We start from the raw sequence: 18645 nt of genomic DNA, 5'->3' as shown, positions 1-18645 counted from the left end.
GAACGAAATTGAACTGCAGAATGGTTGATGTGAAGAGAGCGCAGCGCTATATAAAAAACAAAAAAAAAAACAAAAAGAGGTTGCCACTGTCCCAGATTCAGCCTTGATTTTTTTTTGGTTTAACTCCACAGGAGGTGAAGACAATTGATCCTTTTCATTCAAACGGAACTATTGCAATATAAAATGCAATTTTCAGGCCTGGAGTGTTCCATGAACAGCCCGCTGCTGTTTGGAGATGGGCTCGCAAGGTGAGCGCTTCCAAACGCGGAGCTTTTGCACCAACCCGGCGGATTGACGGCGGCGGCAACGACCGGCTTTAATTCCCGCCGACCTGATAGGACGCTTCGCGCCTCGACTTTGACGCAACTTTGATCGGCTGTTGCCCTCGAGCTACACTGCGAGGATGTGGGAATTTCGGAGCTGGCGCGGTGGCAAGCGGGGGTGGGGGGGGGGGTTGTTTTGATGTGGAGTGCAAACACGGGAGCTCGCCGTTTATGGTTTGAAAGGTGTCAACATGAGACCTTCGCATCTGCGCGGCTCAAGATAAGGCCAACATTTCTGCCGAGAGGAAATTAGATCCATGCGCGGCCTGTCCGTCTGTCTGTCTGCCTCCATGAGGAAAGGAGAATAGAAACGTCAAGAAATGGGCGGACATCATTTCTCAAAACAAATACGCCGATAAAGTTGAGTTGATTTAAAAAGCCTCAAAAAAAAGTCTCAAAGGGCGTCGCACCAAAAAACAAAACAAAAAAAACAAATCAACATTCCTTGATCTCCACCCACCATTCGAGCAAGGGAAAAATTCTCTCGGCCGGGGGAAAGGGCAGTAAAACAGGCCATAATCCGGGCCGGACGGTAAGAATCCTAATCTCAAGGAGGAGGAGGTGAAGCGAAGGGAGGAGAAGCAGCAGGAAAAAAAGACCAGAATCCAGATGTCAGGGGCCAGGACGGGCGAGGGACAAGCCGCATCTCCAATGAGACCTTCAAATGTCAATGAAATGAACAAAAGCAGACGTTGCTTCCGGCGCGCGGTGCCCCGAACCTATCGCAAGACGATCGAGGGAGTTGTGGTGGGCGCTTCCGGGTCCTTCAACAGGATAACGACCTGAACTGGTCGAAAAGGCCCGTCCGGACGACGGAGAGAGAGCGCCGCCTCCAAGGTCGACTCGTCATTAAAGCGGAGGAAAGGACGGCCGCGATTGAAGGGAGGGAGGGAGGGAGGCGGCCGAGGGAACGTTTTCACCCGCAGCCGCACCGAACGGCCGACTTGGTGGACTCTGACGAGCGGCCAACCGCTTGGCGGTGACCCGGCAAAAGTTTCCAGCCGTTTCTCTTCAGACGGTCACACGTCATTTTCCACCGAGCTCAGCGACACCGCGTGGGCGCCAAACACCCAAAGGTGGCGCGAGCGCGATGACGGCGTTTGGTTGGTGTGCGCAGACGCTGCCTGATGCCATCTTCAAAGATGAGGAAGAATCGGGAACCTTGAACGCGTGGACGTTTCCGCTCGGAATCCGTTTTTTTTTTTTTTTGTGGCTTGTCTGACAAAGGTTGCCCCAATTGGACGCGCTCCATTACAAAGCAGCGCTCTGATCGCGCGCCGAGAGCCATTTCCACAGGTTCCGCCGTGAACTCCACTTCAATTCAATCCACGTTTAATTAGGTCCTCTCTTTTTTGGAGGGTTTTTTTTTTTTTGACAAATTGCCTTTTGGCCACTTCATTTGTGTTCGTTTGCTGGCTTGATTTTGCGTGCCGCGCGTGCGTTGCGCAATGAGCTCGGGCCAACGCTTTGAATGAGTCATCAGAGAGGCGGGATGAAACGCGATCGATCTGGTTTGCTTACCCCCTGTGCCGCTTTGTCCCGTTTGGTCCCGTCCTGTGTAGGTGATCCAGCGCCGCGAGGACGGCTCAGTCAACTTCTTCCGGGCCTGGGAGAGCTACCGCGAGGGCTTCGGGAAAATCACCGGTGAACACTGGCTTGGTAAGTGGAGAAAGGGGGGGAGCTCAAGGTTAGCTTAGCGTGTTACTGACCCTCAGATTCTTGGCCCTTAGTCTCCTATTGGATAAAATGTGCTCTTACGCTGAGGAATAAAAACATGAGCCTAGTTTTCCTCGATGATTTGTTCCTGTGTCCAATTCTGACTGAGACGTGCGATTACTTTGATGCTGGAGGATTTCGCTCCACAATCTCAAATTTCTTCAGCGTTCCCAAGTCTCCTCTTGGACAAAATTGCCGTCACTCTGAGGAATCGATAAGGGAGACTGTCATTCTGCTTGGTTGTTTGTTAGCGGTATGACACTCGTTTCCATTTCACTGCAAGAGTTTTTTTGTCTTGCTGCCCTCAGTCTCCTACTGGATAAACTATGACTTTTCCTGACATCGACTGTCCGTGTATTATTGTGCGTATTATTTTACTTGTTTGGCGCTTTGTTACAGCTGCAGCTGTTGTGAAAGCGCTATATAAATCAGCATGTTATTGCATTGTATCTAAAGACAGAAGTCGCTAGTTTCAGACAGAGGAATAGATCAGGGAGACTGTCATTGGCCTTGATTATTTGTTAGCGGCAAGATGCATGTGAGTCGCGGGCCCTTGCCTCCTGCGCGCTTGACGCTTCCCGGTCTCCCCTTGACTGGAACAGGATGATTTCGAGCTGACGTTCGTCTCCAACTTGGATCATTTTGCTGAGAAATCCACGCTGAGAAACACTTGCTTCGTTTTCCCGCGATATCTGTTTGCGAGCGTCCTTTCTTGCGTCTCCTCGGGGGGAAAGCCCCACGGTTACGAGCTGTCCGCCAAAGCGAGTCGCCTCGGCCTCCCCCCCTCACGGCGCCATGCGAGGATGCAGTCGGTCTCAGTCAAGCTGCGACTTTCCTCCGAGTTGGCCGGGTGCCTTTCAGACAAGGTCGCTGCAGGGAGGGGGGGGGGGGAAACAAACAACTTACCTTCTAAAGTACACAGTGAGAAAGCCTTTGGTGCCAAGCCACTCCAAAGACCAACAACAACAACCACCGCATTTGTCTGCACTCCCCCCCCACCCGCACAAAAAAAAAAAAAGCTAATCTTTCACTAAGATGTTGTTTCCCGAGGAAATCTGGCTGCGGCCTCAGAGTTTTAATGAGCTTTCACAGTTGTAACCGTGTTGTTTGCGCGCGCGCCTCTTTGAAACCTCTCATCTCAGCCACACATCAGTTTGGAAGAGCAAACGGAGCCTGAAGAAGAGAAAGATGAAGTTGGTTGGAGACAAACACGCACGCGCGGTGGGTCAAGATTCCCGGACGGAAAAGACGTCCTCTCTCTCATCCGCACTCTCTCCAACAATTTCGGAGCGCAACGTGCCTCCGGGGGAGACGGCCCTCGCGCCGCAGAGCCGACGTCCTGTTTGGAATGGAGCGCGCCAGCCCGGAGAGATTTGGGGCAAATAGCCGCAAAGTAAAATAACAAGCGAGCCAGATGGTTGCATTACCAATTCGGACAAAAGTTCGTCGAGAGGATTCGGGAGGGAAAAGCAGACGGCGCGGGACCGGAAGATTGAGATGGCAATTGGACAAAGGCCCCTTAATCTCCTCTTGGATAAGGTGGTTCGTGCTGAGTCAGAATTGAAGGACCCCTCACTTGTTTGTGACTGCTGTCATACCTCGGCTTCTCCACCTTGCTGCGATGGTCTCCTGTTTACCCTCGGATAAAATGTGTCTCAGGCATGGAGAGAACGTCGGGAGACACTTGTCTCCAATGTGCGGCAAGTGTCCGCGGGCTTGTTGCCGTTCGTTTCCCCCTTCGCTAAAATGTCTCATGCTAAGAAATAACTCAGGAGAGCCTCCTCTATTGTCGGCAGCCGATAGGATACTCCGCAGTCTCCGCTTTGCCGCGATGGGTCGTTGACTTGTTGCCCGCAGTCTTTCCTCGGATAAAAGGCGTTTCCGGCCTCCAAATGGTTGAAGGTGACCCTGGTTCTACTTTTGGTGACCATTCTGTTATTCCTCAGTTTACGGCAACCGTCCTTTGTCTTGTTGCCCTTCGTTTCCAATTGGTTCAAATGGGTCTCGCGCCGCGAAATAAATACTGCAGAAACGCAAGCTCATCAAACGTCAAATGGGATGCTGCCCATAGTCTCCACGGTTGTTGCCGTCATCCCTCGACTCCTCTTGGATGATGTTGGTCTCGCTCTGAGAAGTAATTAAAGGAGACCCTTGTTCTCTTCCAACGTTGGTAAGCGAAAGCAGCCTCCACGGTCGCCACTCGGCTGCAGCAACCGATGGTCTTGCCAACTTAAGTCTCCCCTTGGAGACTTAAGTCGGCAACCAAACCTCGGAGCGGCTCAGCCCACGACAACTTTGAGTTCATCAACTAAGCGGCCACTCCAAAGGGACCCCTGTGGATATCTGTGAGGCATCACGTTGGGTGACACGGGAGCACGGCGGGCAAAATGGAAGCAGACTTTGGCCCTAATTGCATGGCGCGCTCTCGGCATCGGCTGCGGCGCGGCTGCCGTCAACGACGTCACAGGTTGTCGTATTCGCAGCCGTAACGTGCTTGATCGGCGGCGGCCAAACAAAACACATGTAGCCCCGTACGGATTGTCATTCTCCCCAAAAGCAGAAAGAAATAAAATAAAGCCCCAAAATGCTAATGTGCCTCGTCGAGTGTTTAATGAGCCAGCTGTAGCGAGCGCCAAGCGAGACCTCGTCAAATTCATTTGATGCGCGACAGCTTTCGCCCGAGGATGTGAGACACGTGAGCGGATGTTACGGATCGGGGGCGTCGGGGCGGGCCGGGCCTGAGAAAGCCTCCTGGCCACTTGGCCACGCCCACCCTTGGGCTTTCCGGCTCAAACGGACGTTGCTCGTCCCCGTGTCCAGAAATGACTTGCATTGTCTACGGTCGGGTCCGGAATACAAAATAAAGGTGTCGCCGCAACAGCCGAAATAGCGTGAACGGTCTGATTTCACGATTTCCCCGTTGAATTTGACCTCCTTCAAGATGTTCGCAGACGGAGGATCGCTGTTGACGGCCCAATTGAGATGCGGCTCCTTGGGGTGTGCCGCTCGCGTTCATTCATTTTCATCGCTTTGACGAGGCGATGTCCTCACGCGGTGCCGATGGTTGGCAACGTGAACAACAACGGCTTCTTGGTCTGAAGTCGTCGTTACCAAGTAGTAGAAGACAAAAAGCAAGCAAGCATTGGCACTCTGTTGTGACGACTTGTCGTCGTGACTTTGCATGAATCGACCCAGAGCGGACATTTGCGGCAGCAGTTTTTTCATCGCGGGCATTCATTTGGAGCCAAACTAGACTAAACGACAGTCAATCAGCGTGACTTTGTACGAAGCAACTAGCGGTAGGCATCCGTGAGTGGCCAGTGTTCGTCACGAGCAGACAACGCTGAGCGCATTTTCTCAATTGGTCCGCGGAGAGCCGAAGCGCCCGCTTGCACTCGTCGCCTCGGAGCCGGCGACCGTGTATAAGGCGCGTTTTTCGCACGCCGACATTATCGAAGCGGGTTGGAGAAAGCGGCAAACAACCCGTCGCCGTCAATTGGGATTCGCCGACCCGGGGCGGATGACCTTGAACACTCGGCGTTCCTGCGCCGTCTCGCAAAGTGTAACGCCGCTTGTCAATGCGCTTTTGTTTCCGTCTCGCAATTGTTGTGTTTCGATCATGAGCGGCGGGTGCACAGAAGCGAGTGTGAGTCATGGCAGCACGCCATTGTGCATGCTCACCTTATCAAACGGAGCGAAAGGGGCCACGCATCTTTGCAACCACTGCGTCGGCTGCATAACAGAAGCATCGCGAAGGGCATACGGAGTTACGTTGGCCGCGTTATACAAGGACCCTTTCGTTGTAGGTTGACCAGAAAAGTGGTAATGGCTTTCATGCATGAAGATTTTTTCACACTCGGGGGTATTTTCGCCCATGTAGATTTCGTTGTCAAGGAGTTTCACTGTCATACGCTAATTTAGCTACTATAGATACAGACCACATGTGTTGCCTTCATAGTAAGGCTTTTAATTTTTTGCAGCTCCAGACACCTTTTTTTTTTTTTTTTTTTTTCTTGGTCCAGTTAATCATGTGTCCTTGCCCACGGGCTGATGCACATCAACGCAGCCCCTTTTACTTACGCTCTTGCCATGCGATGATTTGCACAAAAAGCAGCAGCATTTCTGCAAGGGTGACAGCCTGCATTTTTTTTGCCCACTTATTTTTGGGCTTGTGACCTCAGACATAACTGAGGAGCGCCAGATCATCTCCATTGCTGACCACAACAGCGGCGCCGGTCGAGCGCCCTTGTCACTTGGTCCACATTGTAGTTTACGGCAAATTATTTGAGCGGGACCTTCGTCAGGCGGCACGGCAACGAGCTAGGCTAACATTAGCCTGTGTTTATCGTTGTCCTTTCTAGTCGGGAAGTTACAATGGCACTCAGCTATCCCACTCTGCTACTTGATATGCATAAGACGCAGTGAGAAGACTGAATAAACATGCGACAGTTCGCTTTGCCGACATCCTCTGACCTGCGGGTGACCCCCCCCCCCACCCCATCCCTTCGAGTCGGCAAAACTCAGCGTCTGCCCACACACTGGGCCAGTGCGCCTCGTTTGCCGTTTGGTTTTAGAGCCCGAAGCCTCCCTGCCGCTCGCGCATAATTACAATCCACGGCGACGGCAGTTTCATGCCGCGCCCGAAGCCCAGAGTGCCGCTTTCAAGTGTTGCGCTGAGAGCGTTCGCCGCGGGCTGCGTGGACCGTTTGTCTGAAAAGATATTTGTGGAGCTGGTGCCACGCTGTCTGCTGAGTTTGCGCTCGATTAGCCGTGCGGCATATTTGAAGGCGGCCGTTTGGAAACGGGATCTCTGATTTTTTTCTCGCCCGTATTGCAATTTTCGGATGCGATTTATTGATTGATTTGGGGGGGGAGGAGGGTCCTCTTCCCTCGTCGTTTTCAACAGGCAAAAAGCGACAAAAAGCTTACATTGAATGCAAATCAATTGCACGTCAAGAATGATTCAAGAGCCCATCGCACGCCTCTGATTTCGTCCTCCCACGCTGAAAAATTCAAGTTCACAGGTTTGATACGAAGGTACAGGTTCCGAATAGCCCTTTGAGTAACTCGGCGGAAATTGCTCAAAAAAGGTCAAAGTTCATGAAATGAAAAACCTCGATCCAATTCCATCCCCAAAAAACCTTTTTGTTTCTTTTCGGAGAATTGAAACTGAGAATCATGAGGAAGCGGAATGGAATCAAAGAACCAGAATCGTCGGATCCCAAGAAAATGCCCCCCTCCCCCGGGGGCCTCAAACGCATTTTTGTGGCCTCACAGCTTCCCTCGGAGGGCCGTTATGACCACAAGAGCGTTTCATCATCATCTCAAGGCATTATTCCACAAAAAAACAAAACCAAAGGACACAACAAAAATCAGCCACTATCATAGTTTGTTGAATTATTATTCAAGTGAGTGTACACAGGGTAACAAAATGACCTCAAAATCTCAACGTCATTGATCACAAATGAGAATTTGACATTTGGTTCCAGATTTTAGCAAGGATTGCGGACACACGTGATTTGCTTTTGCGGGCCACATAAAATGACGTGGCGGGCCCGGGTCTGGTCCCCGGGCCTTGCGTTTGACACCCGTGCCCAATTGGGTATTTTAGTCGGCGACAAAAAAAGTGCTGGGACGTAACGGACAACGGGCTCCAGCCGCTGCCCCTGACGAGGCTGCTCAATTGAGGTTCCGCTGCACTTAATAACAACAGTTGAATGGAGGTGATGGAGTAGCCGTGTGTGTGTGTGTGTGTGTGTGTGCCAGTGAAATGATAGCATGGTAAGGCCTCCCGCGTGACCACCAAGAGACTACTCCAATCCCCCTCGGTGATCTATTATTCAAAGAGCAGCTAAGTGTTTTCAGTTAAGGCTCCTGCAATCCGCCATTCCGATGCCATCAATTATTCAAGGGCATCATTCCTGCTCGGTGATGAGGTCGGGTGGGGCGGGGCCGGGGGCTCTCCGGCCCCGCCAAATTGGCCGCCACGCCGACAAGGCGACGCCTCGGCCGGGCCGCCGGCGTCCCGCGTTTCCTTCGGGAGAGGCTCGCTCGGCGCAATCATTGCCGATGGGTCGGCCGTCCGCTCCGGATTGCGGCGGCGCAATTTTGTCGCAATTGGCCGTCATTTCGCGAGGTAGAAAACGCGCCCGCCATCCTCCACAAAGCCCGAGGGCTCCATTTGATGCCTCTCAGCGCGCGGCTATTTTGCCCGCGCCGCAGCCGCAGTCCAGACTCGTTTTGGCCGGGCCAATGGACGAAGAGGCGGAAGTCAGACATGCGCGGCGGCTCGGAGACGGGCCGCTCCGAGATTGGATGATCGGGACGCTCACGAAAGCGCGGTTGCTCCTGCCCGGCCTGCGTTCCGAAATAGGACCGTGTTTGGTTGTCCTTTTTCTTCATATCCTCGATCCCCGGTTTGCATCCATCGCGCCCCGTTTTGTCCACACCGACGTGAAATTGAGATTTGTCTTCCGATTGGTGAAAACTCTTGGGGATTCGGGGAGATGGAGCGCCGCCCGTTGCTTGGGCGCGCACACGACAGCCCGCCCCGTTGAGAAATTTTTGAAGGCTTTTGTTCTCCGTTTCTTGAAGAGACGATGATCACCGCGGAGGGTAAATTCAAACTCCTCTCTCGGGAGCTGAGATCAGCATGCGCCTGCCGCCCTATTGTTCCTTCCCTGCAAAGGAGATTCAGCACAGGAGATTGCGGGGAATTCCCCCCCCCTCACGCTGATGAAATATTTACCCGCCAGTGGGAGCGTACGGTGTTTGAGAAGCTGTCAAAAGGCATGTCGGCGTCTTAAACATGACTGCATGCTCATCAGGTCATACTTGAACAGGAGTTGTTTGCATTTTTTATCATGACGACTTGCGCCTGGGAGAGCTCGTTTGTGCCACAGCTGTGCATCTGACATGGAAAAAAATGTGCCCATCAAGGAAGTGACTGATGGTCTGATTGGCCAAATCCCCAGGAAGGCCACCACGGGTTGCGGAAGGCAATCGGTCCATCCAAATAAATAAGTCGGTCCTTACATTTTTAAAAAAAAATATTTAAATCTGATGAAATAAGTCTGTAAAGATTTTTCAAGGCCATCCATCCATCCATCCATCCATTCTCGAGCGCTAATCCAAGGTCAGGCCACAAGGGCAAAAGTTTTCGCAGGGAAGCTTGGACTTCTTCCATCCCTTACCGGGGGATCCCGAGAAATTCGTTCCCAGGCCGGCCGGCCGGGAGCCCAATCGCCTCTCCGGCGTGTCCCGGCTCGTCCGCGGGGGCCTCCATATCCGGAACACCTGACCGGGGAAGCGTCCAGGAGGCATCCCGAGCCACCTCATCCGGCCCCTCTCGACATTCAAGTCAATGAGAAAAATCTTTGAATGCCTTTGGTATTCGGTCACGAAATCAATAGAAAGGCCTGGAAATAATCGATGAAATAAATGTTAAGCAATTAGGTCGGTAACCTTCATCCAGCACTCCATTTCACAATGCCGTTGAATGCATGCAAATATAAACGTGCCATTTTAACAAATGCCATAAAATCAATTGGAATTGTTTTCTGAAAACAAGAAAAAAACAATTTCAACAACGCTGACAATTGTTGATGTTGATTCAGTCACCGTAAGTCAAAAACGATTTGTGCAATTTCACATTTGGAATGAAGCATGTCACATTTTCATGGAATGAATCCAATTGTCGTGTTTCATTTATTTAACTTGCCACCGGCGAAAAACCTTGTCGCTTGCGGCGTTTGGGTTCATTATTTGTCGCAAAAATAAAACGACTCAAACTTTGACGGGGGCTTTGCAAACGGTAGCATTTTAATGATGCGTCGTGATTAATTAGTGATGACCATGTAGCAATGTCAAATCAGGCAAACACTGCTGGAGGCTCTGAAAGCCGCACGCTCCCTTCGGACATTCGCTCGATCGCGATTCTCATTATGCTCACCCCAAAAAAACAAATAAAAAAATTCTGTCGGGCTCGCTCTCATTTCATACGCGCCTCTCGAAAAGCAAGGTCAAACCCTCGGCGGCGCAAGTGTCCAACAGTCGCTCACAAGCAGGCCCGATCTCGGATTCGTCGCCCGCGTCACGTTCATGGTCTTGTTCCGGCGGAACGCCGATTCGTCCGCTCGTTTTTCAGACATACGCTGGACGTTCGCAGACCCGACAGTCTCGAACGTCAATGACGAAAATTCAGAAATTCACACGGGAAGGAAAAAAGTCCCCACTTAGCGCCAAACAGATTTGTCACATCCATAACGTAGCCCTGAACCTGTCGAGGCTAATCCGGAACGTAGCCGTGTAAGCTATCACCGCGAGCTACATGCTCCCGTGTGAAATAGCGACTGTGCATCACCACCTTCCGCATTCGGGTAAATGGCAGGCGGGGATAAGGCACCAGTGGGAACTGTAAATGTCTCCAATATCGCGACATAGTTTGCCAAGCTAACAGGGCTCGCTTTGCCTCTTAAGCTAACAAGGCTCGTCAATTGCTCCCGATTGAGGATATGGTTCGGCGCTCCTCTTTTCAGTTTGTGCCGTGCTTTTTGTTTTGGACCGATTGTAAATGCAGGCCAAGCCAACTGAGCCACAGAGGCGTGGCCTGCTTAGCTAAGGAGGCTAGCCACACGCTAATATGAAATAGCCTTCCAAGTGAATGGGCCAACTCTGGGCAAATGATTGCAACGTTGCACCTTTTGGGGTTGCTTTTGAACGACGGTAATAGTCAAGGGAGAGCGAGCCAACAAACTGGCATCCTGTAGCGGAGCCTCCCGAGTGAATGCCGATAACAACGCGCCCCGCCTCGCCACAGGCACATAACCTTGCTGGCGGAGTAAAAAAAGCACCCCCCCATCCATCAAGCCGGTGAATGGCGGCGTCGCGGCAGACATTTTTTACCACCTCCTCAGTGTTAAATTACCCACGCCTGAATTATTCTCGCCGCGATGCTTAATGCCCGACGTCCTGTGCGAACGCGGCGGCGCGGGAGGAAAAGGATTGCGTGGGCGGGCGACGCCGCGAGAACGCAAAAGTCGAAATCTACCGGTGTGCTGCTCAATCTTCAGCGGAAACTGCCAATTAGCACACGGCCTTGCCTCGCCAAAGAAAATAGACCCCGCCGGTGAATGGGCAGAGGCGGCGGGACGAAAAGGCGCAGAGGTGCGTGGGGGGTGGGGACCATCCTCGTTCATATTCCGTTCGGTTCTCATCCAGGATGGGCGGGCTCCTGGACGCCTCGCTGAGTTGTCGGCGGCTAAATAATTGCGCCTTTTTGGGAGGCAGAAAGGAACAAATAGGAAAGGCGTTTTCAAATGGAGGGAGTAAAAGCAAAGCGCCGTTGGAGAAATTAAGACTCCAAATCTGTCTCTTGAGTGGCGGAAGTAGTTGCTTGAAGGCTGTTGATCGGCATTCCGTAGCCTCGACAGAGCGATGATCAATAGCATGAAGTGTATTATTTGCTCGATAATCTGAAAGAAGATCCTCGCATCTGGATGCGTGTGCTTTTTGGGTTTTTTTGCCCCCTCATGAATACTCCAGTATAGTACAGTCATTGGAAAGTGCTACTGAAGTACTTCCTCCCACTCGGTCCGCTTGCTTCCCTGGCTCGGACTCGGCTCTGAGCTCACACCGTCGGCGTCAACAAGCCAGCGACCGCGCCGGCGTTCATTCATTCGGAATGAGCACTGGGAGGGAACGCCGGGGCGAGTGACAGCTGGCGGGAGCCGACGAGCAGGCGCAGGCGGGAGTTGGGAGGGAGTCGAGTGGAGTTCAGCGTGAGCTGAGCTGGTCCCAACATGGTCGAACGCCGGTCTGGCTTTTTTTTTTTCCCTTAGTAGTCGTCATGTTGAATCTCTGAAGTCGACGGGAGAGTCGAGTTTGAATTCCGTCAGTGCAGGGTTGGTTCACAAAGCTTTGGTTCAGGATTCCTCGCACTCTCCAGCAAACAAACTCAACCTCGGTCTGGGTCTGGAGAAAGGACCTGGTCGATGTTTGACAGCAAAGAGCCGCGGCCAGTGTTGACATTTTCAAGTAAGCTGGCGGAGTCATCAGACGTCGGTACGGTCTCGTGTCCCGGTCGGGTCCATTTCCGTTCTTGACAAGAGAGAATTTGTGTCAAGTTCAGTTTTGCACTGGGCACGTACATTGCCAGTCTTGTCTGGAGGCCGGCGAAACCCGCAATGATGTCAGCTGCACAACAGAACGTTCAAAGGGGATCTGACCGCTTAGAAGGACATCTCCCACAATCTCGTATGTGCAGCTCACGATGACAAGAAGAAGGGCTTCCTCTTCCCTTCGATCAATCTCACTTTTTTGCCCCATTGGCACGCTTTAGCATCAAGCGTAGCAACGCCATCCGACAGACACCTTTGGCCCATGGTATCTGTCCTCTGCCACGGAGCCCAACACAACAGCGACATGGATCGCTGTCAATACCCCCCCCCCACCACCCCCACCCCAAATAAGCGCTGCTCGAAAATCAGCAGCTGCTTCCCTAAAATAACGCAAAAACTTCAAAAGCGATGGAATGTCGCTCCTGACAAGCGGTAATGAGGGCGCTGTGGGCAAAGTGAGCAAACACATTCCCGAGTTAGACTCCGCCTGGGGATGTCGCGCGTCTCGAGCCGCCACCGCCCCTCCGCCGTGCCATCAAGACGCAGGAGCGTTCCTCTTCCTCCCTCCCGTCACGAAGCTTCCCTTGGCGGTCCGAAAAGGGGAATTGCATCGATAACCAACAGGCAGTTTGGGGTGTGGGATTGGGGGGCTCCGTCCGTCTTGGCAGGCAGACGCTTTAGAAGAAAAAGCGAGACGTGACAAAATCAGACCATTATTTTCTTTCTTTCTTTCTTTCTTTGTCCCGGCAAATGTCACCATCGCCTTCGGGAACCGGGGCCGCCGCCGCCGCCGCCGCGGGAGGTCTTGGGGTGTCGCAGTTGAGCGCACACCGGTCTCTGTTCTTTTCTATTCCAACCCTTTGGATGTCGCTTTTGCTCTCGACGACGATCGCGAGGCTTTGACGAAGGGCCCGGCGACCGTTGTCCGCCATCTCCTCACGCGGCCCCGATGCCGAAGACGTGCTCTCGTTGGCTCGACGCCCACACTGCGGACATTCTTTGGCTTCTCTGCACGACTGAACTGGTTTCATTCACACCATTGAAATGCTCTCATGCACCACCCCGAGTTGTTTCCCCCTGCGCTCATGCACAAAACCCCACCGAAGAGCATCCTCTGGACTTATGAACCGATAAAAGACACTCACGCGCACGACGGAAATGCTCTCATATGCACGACGGAATTTCTTTGCACTCGTTGACTCGGACTGCTGAAATGCACACGGATACGACACAGAGTACAATATTAGCGCCGTTGAAATTTGGATCCGCCATGTTCACGCCTTGAAAAATGACCTCGCCTCGCCCCGGGACCGCTCGGCGCCCTTTCCCCCGACGGCCGTCCTCGCAATTCGAAGACATCATCTGCCGCCCCCTACGCCCCTCGCGAGCCACAATCTCAGCGGAGCTCGACGGGAAGATGGAAGTCAAAGGATGGGCGTGAAAGGCTTTGAGGGGGTGAAGGTGTCGCGGTGGAAAGAAACACGGGGAGGACGGCTCGAGTTCGGGTGATGCAAAGATGGGAGCGGCTTCTCTCCTATCGAGTCGTCTCAGGAGCTGCCGCCCCCCCCCGGGCAACGCGGGGAGAAAAGCATGATGAATAATTAACTGCGAGAAATGTCACGAGCGGCAGAGAAAAGTAGTGGAAGCGTACCCCTGGTGGATTTAGGGATCGTCTGCCTTCAAAACACACACACACATATAAAAAAAAATATATATATTTGAACATGTTTTTTTTCTTTTTTTATGTACACGCCGCACACACACACACACACACACACACACACACACACACACACACACACACACACAGTCATTTATATGTAAGAACAAAGCTGGAATCCACCCCCCGCCCCCTGTTAATTACTCTTTTGAGGGGGGGAGGGGGGAATCCCCCACGCTCAACAAGAACGCCAAAATGGAGCACGGCGAGTTGAACTTTCGAGGACGCGTTTTGAATCGACGACGACAAGATAAACAAGTGAATAAAAAGCCACACGGCCAGAAATAGTTTGGCTGTTGTTCCCCTTTGAAAGAGAGCGCCTTGTCGCTCCGTCACCTCAGGGAGCACCACCCCGCGGAGTCATTTGACAAACTTCAAAAGACTTTGGGCCCTTTTCTGTTTCAGAAAATAATCATCTCGACGCACGTCCACGCAGGCGCACGCGCGACTATTTATAAGACGGCGAGAGTGTATTTACATAACTTTAATTCGGTCTCTAATTAAAGCCCCGGAGAATGGCGGTTCGGCTCTAATTTGGAATAATTAAAGAGCAACACAAGCCAAGTGGCGGCAGCCGCGTCCCGGCGCGGGAATCTAAACGCTCAGGTGTACCTGGCTCTTAATGAAACGCTATTGTTCCAAACGGCCGCTTGTCGAATTTGCAGGTATTTTGCTGGCTGAATGAATGCGCCGGATGCTGATTGCTCCGCCGGGGGAAACGGCACTCCGGGATCGCCTGATTAGCAGGAAGTCACAAATAGAGAACAACTCTGCTCCCCTCCCCCAAGATACACGGCCTGAGGACATGGCCTTAATGCTAATTAGTGCTGAACGCACAAGACACGTCAAATCTTTCAATGAAAAAACAAAAAAAAAAAAACGCAGATTCTTGCACGGCGCACGTGGTCCTTGGCCATTTTGGTTTGCGCCCGATGATGTCGTTCACACTTGAGCAGGCAAAGCGCTTGAGCGAAAGCAGCTCAAGGCTCAACCGCCAGCTCTAATTTGGACAGGAAAAAAAAAAAAAAGGCCCGTGTTTGGTTGGATTTTTTTCATGAAACAAATCGGGGTTCATTTTCTTGATATGCTTTGGAAGAATATTTCCTCACTCGAAAAAGCTTGTCGTTTTGCAGAAAACATTTGTTGAAGACAGATTTTTTTTTTTTCAAGGAAATACACATTTTTTTCCCCCCAAGAAAAAAGTCTGGATCCAAATTTTTATCTTGGAAAAAAAAATCTTTTGGGGCCACCAAATAAAAATCTTACGCGAGCAAAGTTGGATTTTTATTTAAAAAAAAAAACAAAACAAAAAGCATTTTGCCTGTTTGGTGGTTTATTTTAAAAGGTGCTGCCTTGTGTAAATACAAGTCGCATGACTTGGGGCTAAAAGGTACTTGGGGAGAAATTTCATGAGAAAAAAAAAATTGAGGAACTATTTTGAGCTCATTTCCTTTCCCTGATGTTCTAGTGTTCCAATGCAGGGGAAAAAAAAAAATTGGTGTCCCCCCCCCCCTTGGTCATTCAAAAGTTGAACCATAGCTGACTCTTTGCGAAGCAGCCATCTTAAGACCTGGCTGGAAAATTTTCACCCGAAGCCGTTGCGTGACGTTTCCCCGCTGCAGGGCTGAAGCGGATCCACGCTCTGTCGGTCCAGGGCAACTACGAGCTGCGCATCGACCTGGAGGACTTTGAGAACGGCACGGCCTACGCCCAGTACGGGACCTTCGGCGTGGGCCTCTTTTCGGTGGACCCGGACGACGACGGCTACCCGCTGACGGTGGGAGACTACTCGGGCAACGCAGGTAACTTTGGGACGAGCGCCGTGCTTTCGGGAGTTAGGACGCGCGGGCAAGTCGTCGTCACGACGCAGAGCACGTCAGCTTTTAGCGGGACGGAGAGAGTCAGTCGAGAAAGCGGGCGTTGAGGTCGCTCTTCAAGGAAGAAAAAAAAAAATACAAAAACAATCTTTCAAGCAAAGTTGTATTTTTCGTGGGGGGGGGGGGTTGTATTTCCAAGTCATTTCTTTGGGGGAAAAGCACTTTGGAGAACAAATGTTTTGTCATTTCTTTGCAACGTCAACAAAATCATCAGAATCTTCCAACAAAAGAGGATTTTGGATCGCTCCGTCGTGGCAAAGAAGGAGCTGAGCCCAAAGGCCAGGCTCTCAATTTACCGCTCGATCGCCGTTCCCGCCCTCGCCGACGCTCACGGGCCGGGCGGGGGGTGGGGGTGGGGGGCATTTGTCCAACCAATGGCGACAGATGAGAGCGACGGAAGTTGCGGGGGGCCCCACGAGGCAAAAGCAGCAACACAAAGCAAAGGAGGAAAACACGTTGGATTGAAATTGCCGGGGGGGGGGGGGGGGGGGGGGGGGGGGGGTTCGCTCATCCCAAAGAATTTGGGGTCATGGTGAAAAGGAAAGAAGGAAGCAAATAGGAAGGAAAGGGAAGGGAAGGGAGCCTTGAGACAAAAGGATGAGAGGAGCGGAAAGAAGAAAGCAAGGAAGGAAAAGAAATATGAAAAAGACACGATGAAAAGAGGGCAACAGAAAGGAAGGGAAGGAAAGACAGAAAAAAATGAAAGGCGGGAAGAAAGGAGAGAAGGAAATGAAGAGACAGGAAGAAAGGAAGCCAGGGATGAAAAGAGAGGGAAAAGGGCTGAAAGGATGCTAAGAAAGAACGTCAAAAGGGAAGAAAGCAGGAGAGGAAAGAACAGGAAGGAAAAGGCCGCACTTGTCACTTGCTTGCCGGTAGAAAATCCGAAGCTTCCCGCGGACTTGGGCCCCGTTGCCAAGACGGCTTTTCCCTCCCCCGGCTGCAGGCGACTCCCTCCTGAAGCACAACGGCATGAAGTTCACCACCAAGGACCGCGACAACGACCACTCGGAGAACAACTGCGCCTCCTTCTACCACGGCGCCTGGTGGTACCGCAACTGCCACACGTCCAACCTCAACGGCCAGTACCTGCGCGGCCAGCACACCTCCTACGCCGACGGCATCGAGTGGTCGGCCTGGACCGGCTGGCAGTACTCGCTCAAGTTCTCCGAGATGAAGATACGGCCCACCCGCGACCCGGACGGCAAATGAGGCCACTCCCTCCTCTCGTGCCGATCCCCCTTTTCTTTTGGACGCCGTTTCCCCTTTCCACTTGCGTCTTTTTTGGGGGGGGGGGGGGATGCCAATATAAGTATTTTTTTCCCTTCTTGTGCAACCAGCGAGGAAGTACGAAATAGGAAGTAGAGGAGAACACAACGGAGGACGTCATTCCAGACCACACTTGGTGACCCGATACTTTGTATTTGTGTGTGCGTGCACGTGAACGTGAGTGTGCACAGCAGACTGCCCTCCCCACCCTAAAAAAAGTTTGTCAAGTCAGTCGTCTGGTGTCTGGACTCTCCCTTCAGTTCTAACCGAGTGTCTGACCCATCACCTCTGTTTCTTTTTTTTTTTTTTTTGTATATCTATTTTATTCTTTCCTTTTATGCAAATGAGACAAAAAGCACCGTTTAAATCTATATTACATGTGAATGAAATTTATATATATATATATATATATATATAAAACACAAATACAAAGACAAGACACAGACAAAGAGTGCAATTGGCATTGATGTTTTCCTTGGTGAATTTGTTCTGATTTGTACGAAAGAGGATGTTAGGGACCACCTGTGAGGGGGGGAACCACCACAGGAACAAATTTGTCAGCTTAAGGGAGGGAAATTGTACTTTACTATTTAAAAAAAAAAAAGAGGAAACTAAGTCAAATTTGGGGAAGTTTTTTTTAACAAAAACAATTACTTGGAGAAAAAAAAAATCAACTTGATTTTCAGAATATGATTCTTTACCCTCATTAAAAAAAATTCTGCCATGAATGAAACATTCACATTTTTAAGGCAAAAAAAAAAAGACTTTTCAATTGTAGCTTTATTTTCGTCATTTAGTGCTACATTTTGTGTCCAGTGTGGCCCTTTTCCTCCTTTGTCCCTTTCTTTGGATTCACCGAAAGCTTTACAGGAAAAAAAAAAAAAATGTAAATTTGACTGTACAGCGTGTATGACTTTTAGAGCATGTCCGGGTTTTGTTACCACGCTTTAAGAAAAAGAAGAAACTGAACTGAAGCACATGCAAAAAAAAAAAGAAAATGCACAGGCGGGACATTCCAAACATCAGCCTGTTGGAGGGACTCCTCCTAGCGGCCAGTTGGAGTATTGCACAGAAGGTGACGCCCCCCCCCCGAAGCACACGTTCCGAATGCGCGCATCCCTTCTCCGCTGATGTCTTTGAACGTCGTCGCGCGTGCGAAGGCGACAAAAAAAGCCGCTCGACAGGCAGCGGCCGGACCGAGTGCGCTTTGGCGCCTGTGCGCACGTGGGCAACGTGCGCACGTGGGCAAAACAAAATGACGACGGAAAGAGAGCGAGAGAGAGGCGAGTGGCACACAAACGAGAGGGTATTTTTACATTTTCCCAAAGGCAAGGGTCGAAAATTTCACAGTGTTCAAGTTCGTTTCAACCCATCAGAAGCACGAAAGTTGCTTCCGGGAAAGGCATGAGAACATCCAGCGGACAAATATTTCAAAGATGAACAGACTATTTATTGATTTATTTATTTTTAAAACATCATTTCCATGGGATTTTCTTTCTTGAAGAACAGTGGGTTTTTTTTTAATCCAAAATACAAAGAAATTTGCAGTCCTTGTTTTTGAGTTCCCCCCAAAATGAATGAAAAATGGACTCAATTTGGATCGAAATGTTTTCACTGGTGGGCAA

General features: G+C 51.1%; 1 protein-coding gene and 1 long non-coding RNA gene across 2 annotated transcripts in view; one reads left to right on the top strand and one right to left on the bottom strand.

The window, feature by feature from the left end:
* Positions 1-17217, top strand: part of fibcd1b (fibrinogen C domain containing 1b) — a 44178-nt gene extending 26961 nt beyond the window's left edge. The window contains exons 5-7 of the mRNA XM_019873047.1: positions 1886-1982; positions 15500-15679; positions 16698-17217. Coding sequence (XP_019728606.1) covers positions 1886-1982; positions 15500-15679; positions 16698-16963 — 543 coding nt within the window. The 3' untranslated portion in view covers positions 16964-17217. The remainder of the gene's footprint in view (positions 1-1885; positions 1983-15499; positions 15680-16697) is intronic.
* The window catches only part of LOC109517718 (uncharacterized), a 31111-nt gene continuing 15213 nt past the window's right edge, over positions 2748-18645 (bottom strand). Inside the window, exon 3 of the long non-coding RNA XR_002168600.1 lies at positions 2748-2909. This is a non-coding gene — a long non-coding RNA (uncharacterized LOC109517718). The remainder of the gene's footprint in view (positions 2910-18645) is intronic.

The sequence above is a fragment of the Hippocampus comes genome, unplaced genomic scaffold (genome assembly GCF_001891065.2).
Source record: "Hippocampus comes isolate QL1 unplaced genomic scaffold, H_comes_QL1_v1.1 scaffold333, whole genome shotgun sequence".
NCBI classification, from domain to species: Eukaryota; Metazoa; Chordata; class Actinopteri; order Syngnathiformes; family Syngnathidae; genus Hippocampus; species Hippocampus comes.
The sequence above is the reverse complement of the archived record's forward strand: the minus strand, read 5'-3'. Positions and strand labels throughout refer to the sequence as shown.